The 18500-nt window shown below is 47.8% G+C and overlaps 3 protein-coding genes across 12 annotated transcripts; 2 read left to right on the forward strand and 1 right to left on the reverse strand.

Moving 5' to 3' along the window:
• Positions 1-695: 695 nt before the first annotated feature.
• Positions 696-10604, forward strand: LOC121590774 (DNA-binding protein Ewg). 10 transcript variants are annotated; one of them, XM_041910751.1, is made up of 10 exons: positions 696-928; positions 2644-2966; positions 3064-3498; positions 3638-3766; positions 4019-4321; positions 4824-4952; positions 5029-5167; positions 5267-5391; positions 7798-7809; positions 8148-10603. In XM_041910751.1, the coding sequence occupies exons 2-10, from the start codon at positions 2664-2666 to the stop codon at positions 8337-8339; spliced, it is 1767 nt and encodes a 588-aa protein (XP_041766685.1). In that variant the 5' UTR covers positions 696-928; positions 2644-2663; the 3' UTR covers positions 8340-10603. The 10 variants fall into 10 exon arrangements, with proteins under 10 accessions (XP_041766685.1, XP_041766686.1, XP_041766687.1 ...); XM_041910752.1 differs by lacking the exon at positions 7798-7809 and having other exon boundaries at positions 8148-10604; XM_041910753.1 differs by lacking the exon at positions 7798-7809 and having other exon boundaries at positions 3064-3489.
• A 189-nt stretch (positions 10605-10793) lies between these two features.
• LOC121590776 lies at positions 10794-12548 on the forward strand. The gene is made up of 5 exons (XM_041910756.1): positions 10794-11344; positions 11423-11535; positions 11615-11693; positions 11847-12059; positions 12139-12548. Exons 1-5 carry the CDS (start codon positions 11063-11065, stop codon positions 12214-12216), a joined length of 765 nt encoding a protein of 254 aa, XP_041766690.1. The 5' UTR covers positions 10794-11062; the 3' UTR covers positions 12217-12548.
• On the reverse strand, positions 12452-18484 carry LOC121590773 (transcriptional regulator ATRX homolog). The gene is made up of 14 exons (XM_041910742.1): positions 17147-18484; positions 16705-17066; positions 16035-16628; positions 15639-15940; positions 15271-15542; positions 15031-15192; positions 14741-14963; positions 14502-14661; positions 14197-14424; positions 13955-14126; positions 13486-13873; positions 13225-13400; positions 12875-13111; positions 12452-12794 (listed from the first exon to the last, which is right to left on the reverse strand). Exons 1-14 carry the CDS (start codon positions 18242-18244, stop codon positions 12663-12665), a joined length of 4506 nt encoding a protein of 1501 aa, XP_041766676.1. The 5' UTR covers positions 18245-18484; the 3' UTR covers positions 12452-12662.
• Between the last annotated feature and the right edge of the window lie 16 nt (positions 18485-18500).

Raw genomic sequence — 18500 nt, forward strand, 5'->3', positions numbered from 1 at the left:
GAAATAATTGGTGTTTGAAAAGTGGATATGAGCGGAAAAAATAAGTAAAATAAAGTCTGCCAGTTTACAAAAAATAATTATAATTCATGCCTGAATTTTAGTAAAAATTTGTAATATTTTTTCACTGTTTGACTGTTACTCTTTAACTATAATATTAATCACACTTTTCCAGCCATTCGAATGAGTAATGTGCTTGGGGGATTTTATCGGTTTCTTCTACGAATTACTCGTTTATATCGGTATGGTCATGTATACGACGCCAGCATGAATGACGATGTTGAAACATCATAGAGATGCACGCCACGTGTCACTTCTTACTATATAATATAATACTGTACACTTCTTTAGCGCCGCAACTCATTGTCTTATAGCTAGTAATGCTGAAGACTGAGCGGTTAAAATGATTTTAAATATATTTGTTACAATTTCCACATTAATAAATTTGAAATTTTCGTATTCAAAAATCAAACTGGAGCGATATTCGCTCTCTTAATCATAAACGACAAGTACCATACACATGTTCCCCACATCAAAGGTGTAACGGTCAAACGGGCACATTTGAACTTCGTCATTCAAAAGCGCATGCAGAGCTTCCGATGTTCGCCACGGCACGCCGGGCGGCGCTCTGGGTTTTTCGAACATACGGGTACACTCTGTGTGTGTATAGGTGCATATGTGTGTATGCATGTAAACGCGTGTGTACGCCAGCGTTTGCATGTGTTCGATGTGTGGAAAAATCAATACGAGTCGTGGACCGTGGAAATCGTGGAAAAGTAGCAAGCGAGTTTTTTCCAGCAAAATAAGCCCAATTTTCGGTGATATCGCACCCGGAACGCCGTGAAAAGTGATTCGGAACCACCGTTCGGTAGCGTTTGTTGTTGATGTCGGCCGTTCGTGGACGGGATCTATTTTTGTAAACTTCACGCAGGTGCGTAACGCGAAAATTTAACTGGGCTTGCTCAGGAATAATGTGTGCTGTGTATATGGTTGGTGCATGGGCAAATGGCAAAAGGGCAGACTCGGGAAAATTTCATGCGCTGAGGCCTCCTCGAACGGCGCTTGCTTTTTGGGAAATGAGCTGAGTCGAATGGCAAAAAACTGTAAACAAACGCCGAGGCGAGGTCTCCTCCCGCAGTCGCAATGCAGTCGCCGTGCGGGAAATTAGTGATTTTTTTTTCGTGTGTTGCAGCCGCAAAAGTCCGCATTTTTCACGGGTGCTTGTGGTGACAAGATGGTGACAAAATCGTCTGCTCGCCAGAGCGTACGAAAGGAGAAGTCGTGTCCGAGGAAGAAAAAAACGAAAAAAAAAGATGCTTCCATCCCGTCGAACCCGGTAGGCTCTGCTGTGGTGTCTATGGTGTCCTGTGTGGTGGTAGAGAAAATTGCAATCGAACTCGCCGTGAAAATGCATCCGCCGTGAAAAATGTCCGCCGCAGCGATACAGCGCCGCGCTCTGAAAGAAAAGTCTTTCATCGCCACCATGTTGTTGGCCGTGCATAGGGCCGCGGTGGGTGGGGTGGTTTTTGGGATGTAGCGAAAAGTAGCATTTTTTTTGCTGCTCTCGTTCACGTGAAATGAATTTCTCATGCCGTACGGAGAATGCTTCTTAGCAACGCAAAATTGCACTCACATATGCTTGTCATAAAAATGGTGTGTGTTGGGCCCCCGTCCTCTCCGGGGAAAAAATGAATCATTATGTGTGCAGCTCTTGCCGACACCCCTACGTACACAGGTCCGTGCGAAAGGGTACGAAGGGAAGGAAACTCGGCACACACACACACACACATACACACATTCACAGTGTGGCAGCATAGGGTACACAGCATAGGTTCGTTGGCTTGGATTTCCTCCATGCTCTGGAGTATAACAAAGGGAAGCGTGTTGTCGACGGTGTATGGACGGGAAAGGTAGGGTGACGGAAAGGGCGAAGGTTTAAAGGGCCGCATGGATGCATGCTTTGCTTCGGTTGTGTTTAAATGTGTTGGAGGGATCGCCTATGCCGGGTCGTGATAGAACAATGGCTGTGCGTTGCTTCTTGTTCTGAACATTCATTATGTGCGTGTGTGTGTGAGTGTGTGTGAATAATATTAGCTGGTGCTCAGTGTACACGATAAAGGATATTTAGCATCCTTTTTCAAAAATATTATAATCACGCTGTATATTTAAGGCCTTAAACGCGTGCTAAACAAAAGTGTAGGTTTTTTTCTTCTTCCAACTGACTTCCCTTGGTAGGAGATCTATGCAGGGGTTATCGCGTGATCAGCATATACAGCCGTGAATAATATGTTCCAAGTTATATTATTTTCACTGGTTATATTATTCTTATAATTGTGCAACCGAAAGGATTTGTGTATGCACTTTCAACGTTTGGAATTGAATTTTCTGCAAAGGCTAAAGTTGGCGGAGTTATTTTAATTGTGTAGTAATATAGCTTAAAATATGAACCATGCCTTTGTTTTATGGTATTATTGGTCATCATTTGATTTAATCACCTTTTTGACACGATACGACTCTTGGCAAATCATTGGCAAGCACATTTGTAGGATAGTGAAATGAAATTAATACTAAAAAGGCGAACTGATCGGAAAGAACTGAACATAGGGTTTTTTTTTAAATAAAAAACAAACTTACTAATACTTACAGCAAATTAAACCATACCAAAGATGAGTTTGACCATAAACGCGGTGGACGCGATGGAGTATATCGATGACGACAACATCACCGGCGCATCGGACGATGACGATGACGACAATCCGAGCAGTCCGGGCAGTGCGTACGATGACGGGAACCTCATCAACGTTGCCATGGAGAACGAAGTCACAGCACAGCTGGTGGCCGCCGGTGTCGTCGGTGTGGCTGCCGCCGCCGCCATCACATCGTCTAAGAAGAAAAAGAGGCCCCACTCGTTCGAAACGAACCCTTCCATCCGCAAGCGGCAGCAGAACCGGCTGTTGCGAAAGTTACGAGTAGGTTCACCGTGCGATCCGGCACCCGCTCGAATTCGAGTGCCTTCTTAACCGAGCGCTTAGCCTTCCTAACCAATCCCACCATTCTGTCCCGCAGCAAACCATTTTCGAGTACGCTACGCGTGTCGGACAGCAGGCGGTCGTGCTGGTCGCAACGCCCGGCAAACCCAACAACATCTACAAAGTGTTCGGCGCGAAACCGCTGGAGGACGTGCTGAAGAATCTGCGCAGCAACGTGATGGACAAGCTGGACGAGGCACTGGCCGCACAGGCACCACCGCGCGTGCAGGACGATCCCTCGCTGTTCGAGCTGCCGCCGCTCATCATCGACGGTATACCGACGCCGGTGGAGAAGATGACCCAGGCACAGCTGCGCGCGTTCATCCCGCTGATGCTGAAGTATTCGACCGGGCGTGGAAAGCCGGGCTGGGGCAGAGACTCGACCCGGCCACCCTGGTGGCCAAAGGAGCTGCCCTGGGCCAACGTCCGCATGGATGCGCGCACTGAGGACGAAAAGCAAAAGGTAAGCAAGGTAACTACTCCCAACGTCTGCATTTGGTGGCGGGCGGGTCCAGGGCCAAGGAATCGGGGGGTACTAACTTGGAGACGGGAATTTTAAACCATGCCTTCTATCTTCTAACACGCATCTTTCGGGAAACGGCCACGTACAGATAAGTTGGACACATGCACTGAGAAAAATTGTCATAAATTGTTACAAATACCACGGCAGAGAAGATCTGCTGCCCGCGTTCAGTGAAGAGGACGAGAAAGCGAACGCCATAGCAACGGCTAGCTCGAACGTAAGTATTGCTCCCGGCGGATTTCCCCTCAGATTGTGGATTGCGTGCGGACGGGTGGATCTTAGTGGGAACCTGGTGGCCTGCTCTGATTGAACACCGGGAACTTGTGTCGCCTCTATCCACCATCGAATCGAGCCGGTCGAATAATCCTTTGCTAAACGCACTGTTACTTTTTCTCACTCTTTTGCTTTGTCGGGGCAACTGACCACTCTGGGGTTGGATGGTGGGACCGCGTTATTGGGGGAAAACTAGGTCGATGTGATGAAGATCGAAAATGGCAGCGTGGTAACGGTGGGTCCGGCAAGCGGCGGCAATACAGCCACGGCCACCATCACGAACGGTGCCGGCGGCCAGCAGCAGATCATCATCCATCAGGCCCATCCGCAGCAGCAACAGCAGGTCCAATCGAATGGCCAGACCACGATTACCAGCACGAACGGTCAGATCATTAAGGAGAACGCGGACGGCACGATCCAGATACAGCAGCAGGCTTCACCCACGCAGACCCTGAACGCGCAGGTTTGCTTAGACTCGATGGCTCTAAGCGATGTGGATGTTCGTACTAACACCAATTTTCTATTAATCAACTTTGATGTCGTGACGCTTTCGTTTGGTTTGAACCGGTTTTGTTTGAGTGGCTATTGAGTTTATTTTACTTTTCGTCTAATTGTTTTTTTCTTCTTCTTCTGTAAGAACTCGTTCTTTCACGTCCTGTGAAAGGAATTTTGTGATATTCATCCTTATTTTTCTGCTTTTGTTTCAAACGTTTGTTTGCTCCGCTCGGATCCTTAATATTTGCGTTTGTAGTTATTTGTTGTGGTATGATTCTCACTTGTTTTGGTTTTGCATTTTGCTGCATTTGGTTTCGCTGTGTTGTAAATTTTTTTTTATTTATTTATTTAATACATTAATTTCCCATTTATGTTGTTTTGTTTTTTCGTGTGCTATCCTAAGTTTTGTTTTACTTTTCGTTAACGATTTCGCAGTAGCTAATGATGGACCTAATGTGTATGAACTTTTAGCGTTATTATTGTTATTTCCTTTTCTCTGCTTTCAGTTCACACATACCGTATTGCAAACCATACAGAACCCCGACGGTACCGTATCACTTATTCAGGTTGATCCCAACAATCCTATCATCACGTTACCCGACGGAACTACCGCACAAGTACAAGGAATTGCCACCGTAAGTATTACCGGCAGCAGCGAGCTTGTGAGCGGTGGCACTGCATGATGCACTAAACTTTCCGGCCCTATTACAGCTGCAGCAACAGGCTGACGGAGGCGTTCATGCAATCCAAACTATATCAGATGGGCAGGGCGAAAGCATGTCGGTTGATCTAACGGAGGCGACCCTCGGTCAGGATGGACAGCTAATAATCACCGGAGAGGATGGGCAAGGTATAGTCATCATCGTTGTCGTCGTCGTCGTGTATGAGTGCATTCGGTCTAATAACACATCCCGTTTGCACTGTTTTCCTATCTCAAATCGATCCCCAGGTTACCCAGTGAACGTGAGTGGCATGATCACCGTGCCGGTGTCCGCACAGATGTACCAGACGATGGTGGCCAACATACAGCAGGTGCCGAACGTGGACGGAACCGTGTGCATAACACCGATGCAGGTACATAACATAGCGTCCACTCATTCTCAGCAGCAACAGCAACAGCAGCAACAGACTTCCGCTGCGGTGGTTAGCGCAGCTAGCAACACGACACAGAACTTGACCATTTCGACAAACGTGGGCGCTGCATCTAGCCAGCACCATGCCGCCACCATGCTGGCCAACTATGCGTTGAGCAGCAATGGGACCATTTTGACCGTACCGCAAATGCAACCGATGCCGTCGTCCGGCAAGCAGTCGCGTGCTAGCAATACTGGCAACAGCAGTACCTCATCACGCGCTTCGGCCGTGACCGGTGGTGTGCCGATGGTTGGCCTGAATACGATACTTCCTTCGCAGCGTGGTTGTTTTAATCTTGCCACCGCCGTGAACCAGCAGCAACCGGAGGAACTGGACGAACCCGACCAAAATATGACCAATAGCAATAATAATAACAACACCAGCATGTCACAAAACGTGTTAAACGCGAACCGTAAATCGAACGTAATACCGAGCGGCGGTACCATCTTCGGTGGTGCCGGGCTCGGTGTGAATCAGATCAAGTTCTGCATACCCAAGATAGAACCGATGGACGAGGACAAAGAGGACGCGGTGGCGGCGGACGTCGTTGGCGGTGGCGGCACTCCCAGCTTTGTAATTCAGCTGAGCGGTATCCCGTTCACTGCCACGACCGATGCAAAGTCCTCCCAGCAGCAGCACCAGCACCAACAATTGAAACGCAACATTGAACTGACGGTGAATGACGGCAGTCATTTGATCGATGCGCTGAGCATAGGTCAGAAGTCGGCGAACAGCAGTGGCAGCAACACTACGACCGAGGTTGACCCGAAACATTTTGGCCTGCAGAGCGTGTAGCTTGCAGTGCTCAGACCGGACGAAACGTTTTGACAAAACAACAACAAACCCCCCCTCCCATTTCCTCCTTCCCCATACACGACTGTAGCACCCGGCTCTCCGTAGCACAATTTTGGACCTACCCAACGCCAGCCCCGTTCCCGTTGTTTAGTTAAGCCTTTGAAGTGTACTTTATTTAAGATTTGATCCCATTTAGCTTTACGTTTGTACTTTAGCTGTTTGACCAAAAGTATCGTAACAGATTTAGGATGTAAATTAGTTGTTTTGTCTAGCCAAACAGGAGCGGACCTCTGCTCCGATCGCTCACGATTCACAGAGATGCGAGTGTGTGGGTAGTAGTGGTATGATTTTAATGTTGTTTTCTTGTGTTAGAATTTATTTATTCGATCTTAGCCGCCGTCCGCCGATGATCGCAGTGCTTAATCTACTTACGGCTTAATTCCCGGCTGCCCCGTACTGCAATAAAAGGCAACCATTGTTGTGCCCCTTTTTGCTTGTGGCACTCTGTGTGTCTAGTCCAATGCGGCAGCCACCACCTCCCCCATCTCCGTATGATTGTGCCATTCGCGATGTTAGTGTGAAGTGTGAAGAGCAAAGGGGGGGTTGGTTGGTCATTTTAAGTTCCACAAAAGAAAGCCCAGCAAAAAAGGTACGAAACGAAGCGGGGAAGAGCGATAGGGAATGTTAGAGCGTTTGTTGAGTAGGACAGCAAACGAAAGAAGCTTATTTATTATATTTATGTCTTTGACCGATCGTACCGTGCGCCGCGTCAGTCCCAGTAAAGATGTTCCAGTCAGATTATTGTAGCTGGGTAACATTTTCTGAAGGATCTCAACATGTTTTAGCAGAGGTTTTGTTTTTTTTTAATTCGATCGCAAGAATCGCCAACCGCCATGTAGTCATGTAGAGGCAAGCCAAATCCACCTATTATTATCAACGCACAGTCAACTGTTCTAGTTAAATCCTTTTGGAGAGACACGACAGACCGTCCGCTGTCCGTCTGTTTGTCTTTCTGTCGTCTCACAGGACCGCATCAACCTTCCGTGAAAGGTTGGTGCCAACCTTTAAGTCACACTATTTATACTAAGCATAGAATTGTAATTGTTGTAATAATTTGATACCAAAAACGAGCCAAAAACCAAAACAACCAAAGTGCCTTCCCGGTAATGCAATATAATAGCGTGTAAGTAGTTACCTTTTAAAGAGTTTAGCTTGTAAGCGCTGTACAAACCAAAGTCCAAAGAAACGCCACTTTAAATTTATATTGTGTTTTTGTTTTGAATTTGAAGTTTCGCTTTATTTCATTTATTATAAATTATTTACTCGTAGTGCTTTAGGTTCGTTTCAGTTTGAAGTATCTGTTGTGCAATGGATTTGATGATTTTGTTTTGTAGCCTTACTCTCACCTTCCTGTACAACCCCATACATCATCACCGCTACTATTAGTGACCAGCCGGCCCAGGACAGGGAAAGGGACTCACTCTGTTGTGCGTGCGAACCCCTTACCACAGGCAATGGAATAATGTTTCACTGTATTTCTTTTCGTTTCAGATGTGTGATTTAGTGAGTAGCATTTGGCGATAGTGCTAATTGTTTTACCCTGTTTTGTTTTAGTTTGGTTTAGCATTAGTTTGCCCGAAAAAGCTGCCACCTTGTCACTTGTGTCTCCTCCAGCGTAGTGCGGCATTATTGTTTGGATTTTTTTCTCTCTCTCCTCCTTGTCACTTTTCCTACGTTCGTTTCATTTTCGTACATCTAAAACGAATGATCGATATGCTTTTGTTTTATTTTGTTTGTATTTTTTACGGTTTTCCTTTCAATTATCTGTGCGTGAATTTACTTTATTCGGTTTTGTTCTTGCACGCTTTCTCTCTCTCCCGCTCATCTCTCATCGTGTCTAGGTCGAAAACGGCGAAACGATGGAAACGATCACCGTGGGCCCCGGCATGCATCAGATGATGATCCAAGGACCGCCCGGGTCGGAACCGCAAGTCCTGCAGGTGCTCAGCCTCAAGGATGCATCGGTGCTGACGAAAGCGATGGCCGCCATGTCCGACGTCAAGGGCGAGGAGGCCACCATCATCGAACACTAGGCAGCCCCCCGACAGGTGGGTGGTGCCCGGAACGGGCATCAGATCAGACGCGGCCCCCCGATCGTGGTGGTCGTCGGTGTGTACGGTTGGTAAGAAGGGTTTTAGAAGTGTAAGCTACTATCTACGATCGCATTGAGCAAATTTATTTAGTATCATATTTCTACCCCCTCCCTCCTCCCCCTGCAAACTTGTAACAAGCTAATAAGGTCAGAGAGAAAATTCGTATTTATATATATATAGAGGTATATTTCTTATACAAAGAGAATAGCTTTGAAGCCATGGATGCGTCAGGCAAACTTCTAGTCGATAAGCGCAGACCGCGGTTCCCCCTTCTCCCTACAAACAAACCATCTCCCCCACACCCCTCCCCTTGTTTTCATCCCTGCTCTCTATCCTTCCGCAGGTGAACCGCGGGCAAGCTCTCTAGTCCGTACAACTTCTCTCTAAATTATAAACTGCTAGTCAAAATTCGTGTCATTTCATGTTCATGTCATTGGAAGTTAGGTAACTTATAAAGATTATGATTAGTCCGATTGTTTTACACACACAAAAAAAACCCTCCCGGTGGGTAAAACACACCCGTTCCGAAGACGAATCTCCAGAGTCATTCCACACACTGATTGACTGTAAATAATGTGCAACATTGGTAGGCCCAGCAGTAACATCTGCACAGCCTGTGGCCTGTGCAAAAGCACTGTTGGGAATGCCGATCCAATCATTAGTCTTTAATTGTACCTCCTAAGTATCGTCAGTACTCAGCAAAACAGTAACAATAATTGCATTTAGTAGCAGCAGCAGCAGCGAGGAAGAATCCTTGTTTACTTCAGTGAAGTGGAGGATCCAAGCCACGTGGTGAATGGTGACCTCTTAGTCGATGGGATAGTACGCGCAAATAGAAAGAGACAGAGAGAGAGAGAGAGAGAGAGGAATATGGTGGATGCGAGGACAAAGCAAGCGAGTCGATATTTTAGTGCAATTTATTTTTGCGTTTCATAGTGTGCGCGAACGAACGAATTAAATTATATGAAAGCCACCGCATCCAACTCAGACAGAGAGAGAGAGCCGCCTCAGCTCCTACAAAGCTAGTCCCTATATTTAGTTTGTATATTAAGGTCCTAGTCCGGTTTTAATCGACTTGTTTTCTTCACAAGTTGAACTGGCGCATATTGATGCGAATGGAATATTTATCGATTTATTTATTTATTTATTTATTTATTTATTTATTTATTTATTTATAACCCTACAATAATAGCTATCTTTATTTATGCATTTTGCGCGGCGTATTTATCATCATAGATTTTGTTGTCTATTTATTCGGTTTTGATTTTCTTATCAATTCTCATCAAAGTTATTTTACGTATTTGAAGCAAACAGAAAAGCAAAATGATCTGTATCTTCCGGGTTGTTATGCTCAGTCAAAAAACACCCCCCACAAAAACACAATCTACAACACAAAGGAAAAGAAAGAGAAAGAGAAAGATAAGAAAAAGGGAAACGTCTTTTAACGCATAAAATAAGTGTGAACATACCAGCGGTTAAATAATATGTGTTACATCAGCACCCCCAGAAACTATTTAAACCACTTTTTCTTTCGTTCTGTGTATAAAGTAAAGAGACAATGCAAAACAAGCAAAGACAAACGAATGGCATGTTTTATTAGTGCAACTTGAAAAAACCTAAAAAACAAAAAAAGAAACAATACAAACACACAAGAGGACAAAGACTGAAATGCATTCTAGGAGTCATTGTATAAAGGGAAAAAGGAACCAGATAAGTTGCGAGTAAGAGAAGAAAAAACAAACACAACAAAAAACGGAACCAGGAGAACGAACAAGTTAAGCCGAAGCGAATTCAATGTCCCCCCCCCCCCTCCTCCCCTTCCCCTTACCCTCACCTATCCATCACCCCTCCCCCCCCCCCTTACCTGGTGTGCAGGGAATATCTGATTGAAGTTTTGTTTTACAATTACTGTGATTTTTTCTTGCGTTTTCCACCATTTTCCAAAAAGTTTTCCCGCTTGTACACACGAACACACACACACACACACAGACATATATACAAACACTGTTCTCCTTCAATTTCACCAGTCGCAGCACAGAGCAGCAACGATTATTTTACAACTGAGAAGCGATATTCGTACAACCTATATTTCGATGTGAGTGTTGGAAGTCTTGTGTTGAATGAGTTGAATAACTAATGAATGTAAAATAAACCATGACTTTGATGAAAACCCAAAACCAAAAAATGGCGGTTGTTTTGTGAACGGAAGTGCACGCGAAACACGGCATAGCGGATCGGTCGTTGTGTTTCATTTTTTTGTTACGTACTGTAAAGTGCACGAAATGACCAAAAAATAATAATCGTACGTCAAACGGCATGTCCTCACGAGCAGCACAATATCCCACGGTGCACGTCCCGTATGCGCTCCGTAGGAGTGAGCAGGCGAGACTGAAAACAAGGGGGACGGCCCACACACATCGAGAGAGGGAGCACAGGCAGGCATTGTTGTCGCTGTTTCGATGCGCTTAATCATCGCGCTGTTTGTAAATGTCTGCCATCGACCAAATCGCTTACCGAATCAGCTGTTTCACTTTCATCCGAATGTTGGGCCCAGCTCAAAGCGTAGATTATAGTAACTATTATTAGGCTGTCCTATCCTTTTCAAGGCACCGTGCACAAAACCGTGCCAGTAGTGCGAAACCAATACAATACCAAAGAGGAAGATGGGCAAACGCTTCGTCGTAGTGGCAGTGCAGGTGTGGTTGGTTGGTTTCCTAACATTCACCAACGCGAGCGAGTGCAATCGGGTAGGGGACTGTTCCTGCGAGTTTTACGACGGTAGGGGTATCAACCTGCGGCCCATCATCGATCTCGGTGGCCAGCCGCTGCACGCGAACGATTCCAGTGGCGATGCGTACTACTTCAGCCCTTGCCAGGACATAAACTACACGGCGGATGATAGCAAACCGAACATAACTAGCAATGAATGCTTAAAAGGATATACGGTAAGTGTCGATGCGAAAGGGCGGTCCATTGTAAATGTGGAATAAACTGGTTAAACGCTTGTTTTCCTTCCTTTACAGCTTTGCAAGTATGACGCCGCACACAACCAGCTGGTACGGTTGGGTGAGCTGAGGGAAACGCAATTCACATCCGACGATGGGCTTTTTCTCAGCTACATCAAACCAAACCATAGGTAAGCAAAACACTGCCCCGGGGACCTTGTCAGGCGGCTGAGTCATCTCACTGAAACCCGTAACGATTATCAATTTCAGTATTACACATGTAAAATTGGTGTGTACAAGCGATAAGAAGTCGTACTTTTTCCCGGATTCCACCACGAATGTCACCACGGTATGTGCCAGCCACGCTGTTGAGAAGGGGGACGGGGAGGAAGACAAAAAAAACCCCTCAAAACCCACTCTAACATCACAGCATCGTAACTAATCATCTTTTTTTTTTGTTTATTTTGTTTTGTTTTATTTCCGCATCTTCCGGGCGGTGTAGCATCTGTTGCTTTTCTCCCCGTACGCATGTCCTATCGTGATAGAAGATTTCAGCAAGCCCAGCACCGGCACGGTACTATTGATAATGCTGTTTGTCGGCCTCGTGTCGTACTTCCTGATCGGGGCCACGGTAAACGCGCTGTATCTGGGCGCACGTGGCATCGAGATGGTTCCACATTTGGACTTTTGGCGCGGGCTGCCCGGTCTTGTGCGCGTAAGTTCAAAAATCTGAAAAGTATTTTCCGCAAAAGCCGGTCACACTTAATACCACAACCTCCCATCTTCCATTGCAGGATGGGGCCCAGTTTCTGCAGAATGGTTGCCGGGTCGCGAATCGGGCACCGGATCCGGATTCATACGATGCCATATAAAAGTGTAAAGCAATGGCTGCTACTTCCGCCGCACCATTCGGTCCTGCGTTCCGCGTGCTGTGTTTAAAAATCGACTGAAAACTGCTATTACCATTTTTTTTGTTACAGCAAAAGATCAAACCAATCAGCTACAGACAAAAACCCAAACATCTCCCAGTGCGCGAACGCACCCACGGCTACTTACACGGCACAAGAGGAGAGTGAAAGAGAGGGGCGTGTGTTATTACCGGGGGGGTGGTGGTTAGAAAATGTCTTTATTTAAACAGCTAAGATGTGTTGTGAATAAAATCTAATTTCATCAGAGTATACGCCCGTTTAAAGGGTGTACGTTATGCGAACCTAGTACAATAATATCGTGCCATCCGGTTCCTACACAGCAAAATATTCGAAGTTCTGGGCAGCAGAAGATCAAGCATCAAGGAGATGGGTCGTCCGTGCGTTCTTTTTTAATCGAGCTCAACCACCTCCGGATCGATCACGATGGGGCCTCTATTTACCGGTGTTACCTCGACGACATCGTCATCGTTCCCGGCAGCAGTACCGGTGGTTTGCATTCCACTGATTCCCGGCTGTGGCATCTGTAAGGTAGAGAGAGGGACGGAAAGAAACGGTCACGATGCGATTTGCGAAAGCTTAAAAATGAACTCCTGTGCCATACCGCAGTTGGGAATGGATTCATCTGATACTGCATATTAACAACGGGACCGCCGGTTACAACACCTCCCGCCATTGGTTGCTGTTGGCCCACGAGCGGTTGCTGCGGTACCATCTGTCCCATCACCATACCGCCTCCACCCGGCTGCATCGTGTTGCTGTACGCCATCGTGTACTGCTGGTTCATTTGCTGTGGTGGAACTTCCAGCTTGTAGTAAAGTTCCCATAAGCTTTTGTACATCTGTGGAGGGGGAGGGGGACAGGCAAACAAAACGACGATCGTAAGATACAATTCGGGTAGAAAATGTACAGTGTACGGAACAGAGCAGAAGAAATAGTACACTTTTTTCTTACCGTTAATTCACCGTCCCTCATTTGTTGCGATAGCTGCTGCATTAAAAATGGTATCATAGCATTAATGGTGGCATCGTTGAACGTTGGATTATCCTCCCGGGCCTTCAGATGGAGCAGCTTCAGCAGCACATCGTTCCGGAAGCCGTACGTTGTGCTGGACGTAACCGGCCCATTAACTGCAAAGGGGAAAAAAGTGAACCCGATTCCCCGTTCCGTTAGTCATACGGTCAAACTCTCCCCTCCACGCTCTAGTTGCGCTACCTCCTCTGCCGCCCATTCCGCCAATACCCAACAAGCCGCTGGTGCCGTACGCCGGCATCGGTGGTCGGTTCTTCTCCTGCTCGAACTCCTCCCAGGCCGCCTTGCGCTCTTCCTCGTTCAGCGTTTCCTCCTCCTTGTTCTCGAGCAGCGAGTCGTGCTCGTGGTACTTGTAAATCAGCGGATCGAACCGTTTGAGCAGCTCGGCAAACAGCCGATCCTTCGGGACGTTCGGCGTTGGCCGCGGTTCGCTCGTTTCCACCTCGTACCGGTACAGCTCCTGCAGATCGTTCTCCTTGTAGTGCCGGTCAATCTGCTGCTCGTCTATGACACGCTTTGAGATAGCTTGCTTCGTGACCTGCCGCTCGTAGATTTTCTCCTCCATCGTGCCCTGTTGGAACAGTAAGAACAGGCGTCGGTTACGGTACGGCTTGCCCCCAAAACGCTCCACTCCCTTATTACTACTACGTACCATAGCAATAAAACGATAAATATAGCAAGGCTTACTCTGACCGAAACGGTACACCCGGAATATGCTCTGGATGTCGTGCGATGGGTTCCAGGACACGTCAAAGATGACCACCCGATTGGCGGCTACCAAATTGATTCCCAAACCTCCGGCACGCGTAGAAATCAGGAACAATCTGCAGAATCAAGTAAGGGACAGTTTTAGTGTTCTGTCTGACACACACACACACACCAACAGACACATACCTCGCTCGAGTATTGCTCTCGTCATTAAAAACCTTACACGCGTCGTTCCGGTTATCGATCGACGTTGAACCATCGAGCCGGAAGTAGTCCAAACCCAACGACCAAGATCCTGGATACTTGCTCAACTGTTCGTCCCGCTCATCTTCGTCCTTTTGCAAGTTTTCATCCAGCAGCGAGAGAAAGTGCTCTATTACATCCAGGGAATACAAGGATTGCGAAAAAACCAGCCTGCAAGGGAGAAAGAGCGAAGATACATTAGCTAAACGTGCGCTTCCACCTGTGCTTCCGAGTGCAGTGACACGTACAGCTTGTCGCCAATTGCCTCGCATTCCTTCAAAATTTCCATCAAAACGACCAGTTTCCCGGAGTGCTCGAGGTTGTCCAGCTCGGTTTCGGGACACATCTGCATCCACCATTCGGTAGGATTTTCCGGCTTTTGCATTACTACATCGTCATCATCGCCGCCTTTTGAATGAAAAAAAAAAAACACTAATAAAGCAAACACCGAAACGAAAGGACAAGCTCGTTTGATAAAGCAAACTACCATTGATGTTTGGATTGTTCCTGGTGCTGCGTGTTCCGACCGTTGCTTTTCTTTTGTTGCTCGTAGAATCACCCGAGCTTTTGGCATCGCGACTGCTGTCATCGTGCACGGACTGGACGTCGGATTCGGAATCGGACGATGCGGGCGTTGATTCCGCGGTATCTTCGTCGTCGATGAAGTCCTTCATCGAGCCTTCCGATTCATTTTCACTGTCCAAATCGCGCTGCAGATAGAGAAAGCAAAGGTTAAGACAGCTGGATCGATCTCGCAACGGAGCGCATCCCACGAACCTTCCGTTGCTGTTTAATTTCGTAGCGATCGCTGTTGTACCGCAGCACCCTCGGATGTGTCCAGATGCGTTGCAGATTCTGGAAATCGATGAACAACATCGAGGAGCGCTTTAGCGTCGGATCATCGTCGTTCCGTTTGCCGGCCATATTTTCCATATAGTACTGTTGGAGCAGGGGCAGAGCAAAGGGGAAAAGAGAGACGTGATTATTCAACACTTAGATAGCGCGTAGCCCACAAACCTTGTACAGGGTGCTCTGCAGTGGAGTTAGTTTGATCGACACCACAAACTCTAGCTTAGGTGGTAAGAAAGGTGCTAATACTGCATAATCCCTGCGCTGGACGCAGCCATCAAGCAATTTGTGCAGCACGTGCGCTCGTTTGCGCATCAGCTGTATGTCGTACGGCGTCGAGTCGGTGTACTGTCCATTCGTGATGGGGTTCACGAACCGGTTCATGTACTCGGTGTAGGTACCGAGCAGCTTGGGCTTTACAAACTGAACCATACAGTAATCTGTAACGGAAACAAACGCAAAACAAACTCTTCCATAAGTATCAAGCAAAAGATTAGAAATGCGACCATCCCAACCCCGCTTTCACCATTGCTCACATTCTTTCATATTGTTCTGAATCGGTGTACCGGTCAGTACGATTCGCCGCATCGTTGAGATCCGGTTGACGGCCTGGGACAGGGAGGTTTTCTCATTTTTCAGCAAGTGCCCCTCGTCGCACACGATCAGCTCCGGCCCTGGATCGATCAGCGAGGTCTGCAGCGATTCGCGCACCTTCTTGCGAATGCGGGTCGCGGTCGGATTAGCCAAGTTGCGGAACATATCGTAGCCCATTATCATCACACCGCCCTCGTTGTGCCATTCCATGAGCTTGTTGGCACGCGTGACGTTGTCTTTGTATCTGTGAGTGTGCAAATAAGAAAAGAGGAAAACCCCCGATGGTGGTGTTGGGTACTAGCGTACAAATCAAACCATAGCAACACAGCTGCGCTTACTTCGATATTTCATACACCTCCACCTCGGTGCCCTTTTTCACGTGCTTCATCCACATGTGGAACTCGTTCGCCCAGTTCAGCACCGTCGACAGGGGGCACACGACGAGGATGCGCTCGACGCCGGTTAGATCCGCGCTGGCGAGCAGCGTGTGCGCCAGCGTAACCACCTGCAGCGTTTTGCCCAGCCCCATACAGTGCGCCAGTATGCAGCCGGAACCTTTGCTCTGGTTCATCTGCTCGAGACTTTCGAAGCAGGCGTCGAACATAAACTTTATACCGTTCGCTTGGTGAGGTTTCAGCTGCTTCACCAGCTTCCTGTCCACCTCCAGCAGCGGTTCCTTCGTTTCCTCGTCGAAGTCGAGCACGAGCTGGTCCAGCGTACACGCTTCTTCCGGCTTCTCGTCGTACACCTGGTTGTAGAGCTTTTGGCGCTCTGCAATGCGCTGCTTACGCTCCCGCTCCTCCTGCTCCGCGTTCTTGGTCGTTTCCTCCAGATCGCTTTTCTTCAATAGCTTGCGAATGTTTTTGCGCCCCTTGTTCGGTGAATCGCCCTCACTGTCGGAGTTTTTCTTTTTAGTTTGTTTGCGCTTTTTCCTGAAATAGGTAGGATCGAAAGTTAGGCGCGTATGAGTTGGTGGTCATCATCATTGGTCCACGTTCAGCTTCTTACCTTTTCGAGACCGGTTTTCCATCCTCACCCGAGGAGGAAGTTGAATTTCGTCGAATTCTGGTTCGCTTTTTGCGCGTTTGAAAATCGTTCTTCTCCTTGTCTGCCTCCTCGTCGTTACTAGCCTCATCCGCCGATGGTGCTGCTGCCTTAGTAGCGCCCGCCCTTCCCCTCTTTGATCGCTCGGCCGCCCGTTGGCTACGGCTGGTGGCGGTGTTGCGTTTAGCAAACTCAAAATCACTACCGCTCTCACTGTCCTTGTCCGTGTTATCATTAGCGACCGGCGTTGATGGTTTCCCTGTATCCTGTTCCTCGTCACTATCGCTTACTGCCCGTCTCTTTCGGGTAGTGCGAGTGTTCTTTTTCTAAAAACAAAAAAAAATGAATTACAAAATCATAAGTAATGACTAAATTGCCTTACATGCAAAAAAAAAACTGTGCTCACCTCTTTTGGAATGCTGGTTTTGGACTTGTTACGGCCCCGTGTGATCGGTGCATCAGAATCGCTCTCATTACGCTTGCTACCCTCCTCGACATCGGATTGGTTCTCGTTTTCCGAACCACCATTATCGTCCTCTTGTCGGTGCTCCTTGCTGTTGCTGCCGGTGTCGGCCTTTTCCAGCGCCACCGCATCGCTCTGCTGCTCTTCCTCGGGTGAGGCCATCTTTTTCCGTTTCGCGGCCTTGTTTTTCCGGGTGCGGTTCGCAAGCCGACTACTGTTCGGCACAAAGGTTTCGATAACGGTGTTACGATGGTCGCGAATCTCTTTCAAACCGTGGGTAGCTTTGATAGTGCTCAAATCCGCCGGTAGTGGCGTAACTACAATGCTCAGCTCTTTCGTCGACGGTGGGAGAAGTGTGCTGGACTTCGCCCTTCCCTCACCGCTAGCTGCTTTTTTCGCGCTTTTTCCACTCACTTTGCTGGCGGAAGATGGAGGTGGCTGTGTTGCTGCTACACCTCCCTTGCCGGCATCGTTCTCGCTCTTTATGGAAGATTTATCAATCACGTACTGCTGCAAACTTTCCTCTTCCGAATCGTCGCTCAGTTCGATGATGCTAATGTTTTTCTTTCCGGCGCGATTAGACGACGAACGGCGGGACTCGTGCGGCTCCTTTTCCTCCTCCCCCTTGCCCTCCTCCGGCACCTTTCCGACCAAGCTGGGCCCAAGCAACTTATCTAGCGACACCAATCGGATCGTTTTTACGGTATCGTCCGTCGGCGAGTCTACTCGCGCTGCGTCCTGCTCGTCGGGTGCGGGCGAATTGTTCTTCTCTACGGGCGCCGCCGCTTCACCACTATCACCACTACCACTGATCGATGCACCGTTTTCCAACAGTCCCGTAGGAGTAGTAGTAGCAGCAGCAGCGGTGGTTAAATTGTCACCAGGTTTCACTATCGAGCTGGATTTCACCGTATCGGAATCTTGCTTCACATGCATTCTCTCATTTTCATGGTCCACATCAGACCCACTGTCGACTCCGTTCCGACGGCGAAGAGTTTTCGGCTGCTGTTTGCGCTTGTCTCTGAGGGAGCTTTTTTTCATTCTCAGTCACCGCTGCCGTACACAATTAAGCACCAGGTCGCACAGGTACACACCACCACCGTACCGCAAGTTCACCCAAGCCGCATGCCACGATTGGATTTAACTTATAACTACGGCGTTGAATAAGATGGTTTTAGCTGCTAGCACGAACTACTTTTAGTTTCATCGCTTTTTTTGTGGTGTTTCGAGGCGATTTTTTCCCTCCGGCCAGCGACAACTGACGGCATGAGGAAATTGCAAAGAGCGGGCGAACCGA

Source organism: Anopheles merus, chromosome 2R (genome assembly GCF_017562075.2).
Source record: "Anopheles merus strain MAF chromosome 2R, AmerM5.1, whole genome shotgun sequence".
Classification (NCBI taxonomy): Eukaryota; Metazoa; Arthropoda; class Insecta; order Diptera; family Culicidae; genus Anopheles; species Anopheles merus.

Excerpts from the sequence above, each read along its gene's own strand:
- LOC121590776 (XM_041910756.1), top strand. The coding sequence starts at position 11,063 with ATGGGCAAACGCTTCGTCGTAGTGGCAGTGCAGGTGTGGTTGGTTGGT. Across the intron at positions 11,694-11,846 it reads CCACCACGAATGTCACCACG|CATCTGTTGCTTTTCTCCCC; the intron begins GTATGTGCCAGC and ends CGGGCGGTGTAG. Across the intron at positions 12,060-12,138 it reads GGCTGCCCGGTCTTGTGCGC|GATGGGGCCCAGTTTCTGCA; the intron begins GTAAGTTCAAAA and ends CTTCCATTGCAG.
- LOC121590773 (XM_041910742.1), bottom strand. The coding sequence starts at position 18,244 with ATGAAAAAAAGCTCCCTCAGAGACAAGCGCAAACAGCAGCCGAAAACT. Across the intron at positions 15,543-15,638 it reads TCAGAACAATATGAAAGAAT|ATTACTGTATGGTTCAGTTT; the intron begins GTGAGCAATGGT and ends TTTCCGTTACAG. Across the intron at positions 13,401-13,485 it reads CGGAATGGGCGGCAGAGGAG|TTAATGGGCCGGTTACGTCC; the intron begins GTAGCGCAACTA and ends TCCCCTTTGCAG.
- LOC121590774 (XM_041910744.1), top strand. The coding sequence starts at position 2,664 with ATGAGTTTGACCATAAACGCGGTGGACGCGATGGAGTATATCGATGAC. Across the intron at positions 3,767-4,018 it reads TAGCAACGGCTAGCTCGAAC|GTCGATGTGATGAAGATCGA; the intron begins GTAAGTATTGCT and ends GGGGAAAACTAG. Across the intron at positions 5,168-5,266 it reads CACCGGAGAGGATGGGCAAG|GTTACCCAGTGAACGTGAGT; the intron begins GTATAGTCATCA and ends ATCGATCCCCAG.